Raw genomic sequence first — 9,053 nt, forward strand, 5'->3', positions numbered from 1 at the left:
TACTACAGCCATGTCATTGCGGCACCATTGGCATGACACTTCCATGGCAGTGTGATTGGTCATGGCGTATCCTTTTGATAGCTCAGGAGGAGAGCTTTGGCCATTGTGATATTTGTTTCAGGATACGTGGGTGCACCCAGAGTTTGATTTGTGATTTGATTCGACAGTGACGTTGTATATGCCGTACTCGTTAACTGGTTTGTTGCACACATTAGGTACCCTATGATGTGTGTATTTGTTATTTGTTTTGCTCTCGGTATGAAATATCTTAGCCCTCGTTGCTTCAGCCTTACTTATTTTTAAAATTTTTGTTTTATTATAAATGGCTGATTATTTATTTTTTTTTTTTTTTGATCTCTTGTTTTATAAATTGTATTCCAAATCCGTACTGGGCTTTTGGCTCATGCCGTATTCTTCTTCTGGCAGGTACTTAGGGGGACTTTTGGGGCTGTGTGATGGAGCGATACCTTTGTGACAATTTCTTAGGATCTTTGGACTTCTAGCATTTATTTTAGACATTTATTATTAGAGTATTTAATTTTCTTCGCATTTATTGACTTGGATAATTTTGGAGACTTTATAATATTATATGTTGGATTTTAGTGCTCTGTTTTTTTTAGGTTTAGATTTAATAAGTAACCCCTCGTCTCATTTTGGGAAGGGGGTGTTACAATATCTTAACCAAGTGAGACCCTATCAGATGAAGAAGTGAACAGTGAACCAAGGCGCTACAGATCTTTGGGAGAAGTGTACGATCAGACTGAAGAAATTACCCTAGAAGATGATGAACTTTATTTTTCAGGAGTCGAAGAACCCACAAACTTTAAATCAGCAGCTCAGGAATATCATTGGAAGCAAGCCATGAAGGCTGAGATAGAAGCAGTTAAAAGAAATAACATCTGGAAGCTGACAGAACTCCCTCCAGGAAAGAAAGCAATCGGTCTAAAATGGGTTTACAAAATTAAAAAAGATACAGAAGGAAGAATCACAAAGTATAAGGCAAGAATTGTTACAAAGGGGTTCGTTCAAAAACAAGGAAAATATTTTGAGGAAATTTTCGCGCCTGTAACACGCCTTGAGACTGTCAGGTTGCTGTTAGCTCTTGCGGCCAAAAACCAGTGGGAAGTACATCATTTAGATGTAAAATCCGCTTTTCTTAACGGAGAAATTCAAGAAGAAGTGTTTGTTGCACAACCTGAGGGCTTTGTTAAGAAGGGCCGAGAGCATCTCGTGTACAAACTAATAAAAGCTCTATACGGTTTGAAACAAGCACCCCGTGCTTGGTATGCAAAGTTAAATAGATGCCTCGAAGAACTTGGTTTTACACGCTGCCCTTATGAACATGTCGTGTACACAAAGAAGATGGGAGAGGAACTACTGATAGTGGGAGTATATGTAGATGATTTATTAGTAACAGGCACAAAACTGACAATCATCGAGGAGTTTAAGGAACAGATGACAAAAAGATTTGAAATGAGTAATCTGGGTAAGTTATCTTATTATTTAGGAATTGAGGTCGAACAGGGTGATGGTTACATTGAGTTAAAACAGTCTGCTTATGCGGAAAAAATTCTCGAGAAAGCTGGTATGCAGGAGTGTAATCCCACAAAATTTCCCATAGATCCCAAGGAGTGTCTCACGATAGATGGGGGAGGAAAACTTGTAGATGCTACTCAGTTCAAGAGCATGGTCGGGAGCTTGCGCTATTTGGTTCATACGAGGCTCGGTATAGCTTACTCGGTGGGAGTAGTGAGCAGATTCATGGAGAAACCAACGTTACTACATCAACATGCTGTGAAATGAATTTTTTGTTATGTTAAAAGGACGCTTAATTTTGGACTGGTATACACGAGGGACAGTGGGAATAGTATATTGACAGGATACTCCGATAGTGATTTAGCTGGACATGTCGAGGATCGAAGAAGCACAGGTGGAATGGTATTTTACTTAAACGAGAGTTTGGTTACTTGGGTATCACAGAAACAGAGGTGTGTAGCTCTTTCCTCCTGCGATCCATATGGTTAAGGAAGCTACTTGGACAAATCACTGGTAAGTACGTCGGGCCAGTCACATTGTTTATAGATAATAAATCAGCCATTGATCTAGCCAAAAATCCTGTGTTCCATGGACGAAGTAAACATATTGATATTCGTTATCACTTCATACGTGAATGCAATGAAAGGGGTGAGATCGTGGTTAAACATGTTGCCTCAGAAAAAAAGTGTGCTGATACTCTTACAAAGGCCTTGACCACAGCAAAGTTTGAGATGATGAGGAAACTTTTGGGCATCAAGAATCTGCAGAAGCAAGTTTAGATTACAGGGGTGATTGTTGGTTTTTATAATCAGAAACTTGCTTTATTATTTATTTATTTTGTTATGTATTTTATTATTGTGTCTAGCTGATGTTTTACTGAGACTTGGTCTTCTCAGGTAGTGGAATTAGTGTAGGAATCGTTCAAAATAAATTGTAGGTTGGTGGAGTTATTTTGGGGAGTCTGGTCCTTATTTCTAGCAGTCAGTTTGTTCACAGGTTTTATATATTGTAATGTTCAGTTCTAATAAGATCATTAGCACGTTCAGAGTACATTGCTTTGCCAGTTTTTCATAGTTAAACACCTGTAGTATACATATACCTGTATGTGTGATTTGACAAGGTCTGAAACTTTGCTATTAAGGTGGTAGAGTATTTTTAGGAAGTCAGGTGCTGGTTTTTAGCCATTATCTTGTAAGCCAACTTCTATTTAACTTGTACTGTTTCATGGAATAAACTAAGAACAATCAGAGTCATCTTTTGTTTGTCCAGTTTACTAAACAAACACCTATATCTATATTTACTTATGTGATTAGATTTTGGGTTTAAGCAATAGTCCCAAGGGGAGTTGCTGGCCCCTCCTCCAATTCTTCCAGTGGGAAGAGAAAGAGGAATTATCGCCACAACGAGTATCAAATCAATGAAATGGAATCGTAAGAATCCCTTGCTCTACAAACATATGAAAGTTATGTGCTATTATATATTTATATAGTCAATTAGTCATGTTCAGCTGGTCTGCTACCAAATAGTTATACTAATATTTACCCAAGTCAAAAGTTTTAGTAATTAGTAGTTTGCATTTACACAAATACTATTTTAAGGGGGGCGAGAGAGAGAGATGGATATCTAAGTGCATTTTGGGCGTATATTCTGACATCAGACTCTGTCAAACTAGGTTTATTTTTCTTGTCTTGCATTTTATTTGTTTGCATTATTTTTTTATTCACTTGATATTTTTTTTATCTATAGGTTCTTCAAGAACAATCAACACCCTAACGAATTTGAAAGAAACGAGCTCGCTATTCGTTTAGGACTCGACTGTGCTCAAGTCAAGTTTTGGTTTCAGAACAAGCGCACTCAAGTAAAGGTATTAAGTTGTTTATACATTTATAATGTTGGTTTTTTCCTGTCTCATATACAATGTGTCTTAGATTGGTGTGGGTATACACATGTATATGTTGGCATTAAGTTGACAATTATATATATATATATTTTATGAGGCATTCACAGTTATATTTATATGTTGGGTCTTGTTTATTTTATTGATATTTGTATACCTCCAACCTCGACCTTTTTACAAGCTGTCAATTTATTTTTGTAAATTTATTTGTACAATTTTACTCACATTGGATTTATATCGCAATTTTTTCTAGAACAAATGTGAAAGAGATGACAATGATGTACTCCAAGCTGAGAACGACGCACTTCGAGCTTGGAAACAACAATTAATAGAAGCTATGAGAAAAAACACATGTTTCCGATGTAGTGTTGGTGGTTCTCGACCAACAATAGAAAACCTGAGATCAGAAAATAGTCGCTTAATAAAAGAGGTATGATAAGCTCGTTAACTTGAATTTCTGGCTAGAATTTGCTTTTTTTCTCTCATTTTTCCTAATAATATTTTGATTCTATTTTGTAGGCGGAGTCGCTTAAATCAAGAATTATAGGGTTTATGGCCGGTCAAAATCAACACAATCTACCAAATCTCCCATTAATATCCAACGTGGGCAATGCAAATTCTTACCCAGTTGATCAATGTCCAGGGCATGCAAGTACTAGCATTACTAGTTTTGGGAAAGGGGTTCACTCAATCAATGTACCCACTACAGACGACTTCAGGCAATCCTTAATTGAGCTTGTAGTTTTAGCTGCGGGGGAGTTGAAAGCCATGTCAATTTATATAGAACCCTTATGGAATTCTAGTACGGGTGTAGATGGCACGACTAGCGTGCTGAATGAAGAGGAATAAATACCGATCCAGATTTCCTGATAATTTTGGCCCCAGGAGACTAGGCTATACATGTGAAGCTTCGCGCCATACCAGTAGGGTCTTAATGAGCCCTACAAAATTGCTGAATATTCTAATGGATGTGGTAAGTACATATATGTTTCCTTTTATCTAGTTCTTATCAATTTAATTGTACATATATGATCTTTAAATTGTAATTTTCTAAATTCTCTTGTTTTTCTAGAATGAATGGGCATTTACATTTTCTGATATTGTTTGGAAAGCTTTGACATTGGATTTACTATGTGAGGGAGTGAACCATAACGCCGCTCTACAAGTGGTAATTACTAACACATAAATGCTTATGATCTAATTCGTATATGTGCAAGTATTTATGAATTAACAATGAAATGCATGCAAATAAATTTCAGATGGCTGCTGAATATCATCCTACACCACTAGTCCCTAATCGCTGAACCTATTTCGCCAGATATTACACACAACATAGCGAGGAGGTGTGTGTTGAAAAAACTTAGAGAAAAAAACACCTACATTTTTTTTGCAGAGAACTTATACTGCTATATTTCTTGTTTTCTTTTCTTCTCCTAAAACTCAAGGTAAACTAGCCATTATATAGGCTTTACAAACATATTAAAACTAACTATTACTAAAACTAACCACTACTAATTAATGGGTAAATTACATGTCCATAATTTACTCCATAACTCCACTACCCCACTACTAAACAATTCTAAAATAATATTTTTCTCTAATAATTAATCATTGCTAAATATCTAATAATTAAATAAACAAATAATTAATAACTAAATTTAAGATTATTCCAACATTCACCCCCATAATCTTAAATTTACGAAGCACTTTCTCTTCGCCTGTGATGCACTTCTCACCACCATCAATTTTGATGCACTATCTCATCAAAAACACTTTGGAGCACTTTCTCTCCAAAAACACTTTGGAGCACATTCTCTCCACAACTCTAAAATAAAATTTCTTTCATTGCCTCTTGAGCCATGATATCTTTCTCATTATTTCCCCCGCTCATGTTCCTCCTTCATTTTTATTCTTGCTTCTCTTTCCTTTTCCACGTACCATTTCATCTTGATATTTCACTAAATATATATGGAGAAATTTTTAATACCATTTGAAATCTCATATAAATACTTAATATATATATATATAAATGTATGTATTTTTATAAGAGTCTCACAAGCCTTATAACATATAGCTCTGATGCCATGTTGAAAAAACTTAGAGAAAAAGACACCTACATTTTTTTTGCAGAGAACTTATACTGCTATATTTCTTGTTTTCTTTTCTTCTCCTAAAACTCAAGGTAAACTAGCCATTATATAGACTTTACAAACATATTAAAACTAACTATTACTAAAACTAGCCACTACTAATTAATGGGTAAATTACATGTCCATAATTTACTCCATAACTCCACTACCCCACTACTAAACAATTCTAAAATAATATTTTTCTCTAATAATTAATCATTGCTAAATATCTAATAATTAAATAAACAAATAATTAATAACTAAATTTAAGATTATTCCAACAGTGGGTAGTTGTTGATGTTTCAATAGATAAAATACTCCCCACTCCAGAAAGCATGACATGCCAGAAAAGGCCATCAGGTTGCCTAATTCAAGGAATGTCTGATGGAACCTCAAAGGTGAAAAAATGCAACACTTTTATTTACATACTAAAACTGATTACATACTAAATCATTTAATTATTATATAACTAACATACAACTATATATTGTTATGATTTTCTAGATTACATGGATTGAGCATGTATATGCAGACTACACTGGGGTTGGCACAATTTACAAACGGCTACTACGTTATGGTCTGGGATTTGGAGCCAAGCGATGGGCTTCAATTCTGAAGAAACAGTGTCAGCGTATTGTGTCGGCAAATGTTCCATCAAATACTCATGACTTCAACAATCTAGGTAAGTAAATATAATTCTGGATTGTGCTAGTAGATATAATTAGCTAGTATTTAGGTAACTTCACTGCATGCAGAAATATCCCATTAGTTGTTCTTTATCTCTCATAGTATTCTCAATGCAATTATGGTCTTTTCACAGTAATGTTAAATCCGGAAGGGAAAAGAGGACTATTAATGATTGCTGAGAGAATGGTGAAATACTTCAATTTTGGGATTACTGGTTCAAGCACTGGTAGTTGGACTGAAGTGAAAGGAAATTTCGGCAGTGATGTTAGGATGATGAGTACAAGGGCCATGGATGATCCTGTCCTACCAAGGGGTACTTGGCTCAGTGTTGCTACTTCATTTGTGTTGTCACTTGCACCAAACACGGTGTTCAATTACCTACGTGATTACAAACATCGGAAGGAGGTATGCACTCCCTTTTTAATCACCACATCTTTATACAGGTTATAAATTTAACCAAAATTTTTGGTAGCAATATGCATTATAGAACTAGTATAATAATTTCCATTTTCTTATCTATATAATGTGATTAAGATATATTCTATTTTTTTTATATCATGACATAGATAGATCTAAGATGCATAAGTTGATATTTGTAACTGCACTTCTTTAGACTAATTACGGCAAACATTTATGGATATTTAGAAGGAATGATAAACCAAAAATATTCGATTGAATACCATTAAATTTTTAGAGACTTTTATTGCTGGATTGCATGTTCCCTATTATAGATTCTCTGAAGTTGTTGTCAATCACCATGAATCTTGTTACATGTGGAAGATAATCACTGACATAATTTTTGAATTCATATATATAATGATCAATAGTGGGACATTTCTGCCGTCAGACATGAACATGAGCCTATATGTCGGATACCCTATGGCGAGGAACCTAGCAACTGTGTTTCAATTTATAAAGTGGTAAGTAGACAAATATCTCTTAATTTCTTATTTGTTCCATTATTAAGATTAAAATATAAAAAAAGAATGATTATCAAAAAATTGTAGATGACGAGGCGGGGACATATGTTAGAACTCCAAGAAAGTTGGAGGGATCCGGTACCATCCCACATTGTATTTGCCTCCACCGAAATTAGGACTATAGATGTAATACTAGGTGGGAGCGATCCAAATGATCTACCGCTTATGCCTTATGGATTCACAATATTTCCGGATGGACCTTCTTCTCCTGTAGATGGTTGGAGTGGAACTCTCTTGACATTGTCCTTCCAAGTATTAATCAGTAAATCTCCAATGGCAGACATTGATTCTATAACCATGACCAAAGTAGCACAATTTCTCAGATCTAATTGCCAAAAAATAAAGCTTACATTGGGTGCAGTTGAACCTTGTACTTAAACTGAAATATGTTTAAATAAGGTACATATCATGTTTACATGTACATTATGTATTTTCACCATTATTATCATTTAAGAAAATCGGTATTTATCATATCATATCATGGATTTTCAATTTGAGCTTGCAGGTTGTAGCAAGTCTCAAAAACTGACATTTTGTTATATTAACACAAATTCATCAAATGTTTTACATTTAAGATCCTGTTGAAAAATATATACATCATCCTAGCAAGAGGCTGTCAGTAGAGTTCGACAATCCACATGTTGAGAATAATGCAAGTGAAGATGATATAAATGGGCAGTTTGCACATGGCATGAGCTTTCCGTAAGTAGAAGACCATGATGATGAAGTTAACTGGTTCAGAGATGATGTCCTAACAATACAAATTCCAATTGAAGAATTCAAGTAGTGTAAAATTAGCTTAGATTATCTCTTAAATGAATATATATATATATATGCAATTGTATAATTCAACGATTGTGATTGAATTCAATTGTATCGTGTTACATTGTTTGCAAATAATAATCTGTATGAAGTTCTAGTAAATAATCTCTTGCATCACTGTAAATACTCTATAATTCGCATTATGTTAGGTACAAAACATACATGTACCATCATAATAAGTTTACTCAAGATGCAATGTCACTTTATATGGCCAAATGAATTCCACCATTTGGATTAGTGATAGGTTTCTTTTGTACATATTTTGTTTGCCTTCTAGACAGCTCAAAATGCTACAAGAGCTTAAGGATTTCTATGCAACAGTCTTGTGTATAATAGTTATTGAAATAAATCAATTTGGTAGAAGTTTGTTGTGCATATGTTGTGTACTTGATGATTACATAAACAAAACACCTAAGTAGATTTTACTTAGTGAAATAATGTAGCACTCGACGGATAAGGATTATAGTTCCGACGGATAAATCATTATAGTCCCGATGGATGATGACTTATTATCCATCGAGTGAGTAGCTTATGTAATAATGAGTCTGTAGCACATTTCTGCATACACATTTGTATAGATTCTGTAGTAGCATATAAGTCATGTTGACTTTAACTAGATATGTAGAATAGGTTGATTAATTGTACATAGATGATGTTTTGTAATTCTGCATAAATGAATTGAAGTCAAGTGTCAAAATAGCTACCGACGGATGATTAACAAAGCCATCGACGGATGATCAAATAGCTATCAACGGATGTTTAATATAGCAGTCGACGGATGATCAATGAAGCCATCAACGGATGATCATAAAGTCGATGGATGATCATGTACTCAACGGATAAAGAATTCAAATATCAGTTAACAGTGACAACTGGTCACATGCGTCGAAGTGTATGCAAATGGAATGAGGAAGCCTATTAACTGGGTAATAGAGAACAAAGTAACAAAGCATTACACCCGATAGTTTTTATAATGATCCTATCTTTTGACTTTGTAATCTT

The 9,053-nt window shown here is 34.7% G+C and overlaps 1 protein-coding gene across 2 annotated transcripts; it reads left to right on the plus strand.

Moving 5' to 3' along the window:
* The first annotated feature begins 2,601 nt into the window (after window positions 1-2,601).
* Window positions 2,602-8,131, plus strand: LOC141710855 (homeobox-leucine zipper protein ROC7-like). Of its 2 annotated transcripts, none has more exons than XM_074513369.1 (11): window positions 2,602-2,966; window positions 3,283-3,400; window positions 3,687-3,863; window positions 3,953-4,406; window positions 4,506-4,601; window positions 4,693-5,960; window positions 6,067-6,244; window positions 6,383-6,654; window positions 7,077-7,169; window positions 7,257-7,628; window positions 7,805-8,131. In XM_074513369.1, exons 6-10 carry the CDS (start codon window positions 5,898-5,900, stop codon window positions 7,605-7,607), a joined length of 957 nt encoding a protein of 318 aa, XP_074369470.1. In that variant the 5' UTR covers window positions 2,602-2,966; window positions 3,283-3,400; window positions 3,687-3,863; window positions 3,953-4,406; window positions 4,506-4,601; window positions 4,693-5,897; the 3' UTR covers window positions 7,608-7,628; window positions 7,805-8,131. The 2 variants fall into 2 exon arrangements, with proteins under 2 accessions (XP_074369470.1, XP_074369469.1); XM_074513368.1 differs by having other exon boundaries at window positions 7,735-8,129.
* The last annotated feature ends 922 nt before the right edge of the window (window positions 8,132-9,053 follow it).

This window comes from Apium graveolens, chromosome 3 (genome assembly GCF_009905375.1).
Source record: "Apium graveolens cultivar Ventura chromosome 3, ASM990537v1, whole genome shotgun sequence".
Taxonomy (NCBI): domain Eukaryota; kingdom Viridiplantae; phylum Streptophyta; class Magnoliopsida; order Apiales; family Apiaceae; genus Apium; species Apium graveolens.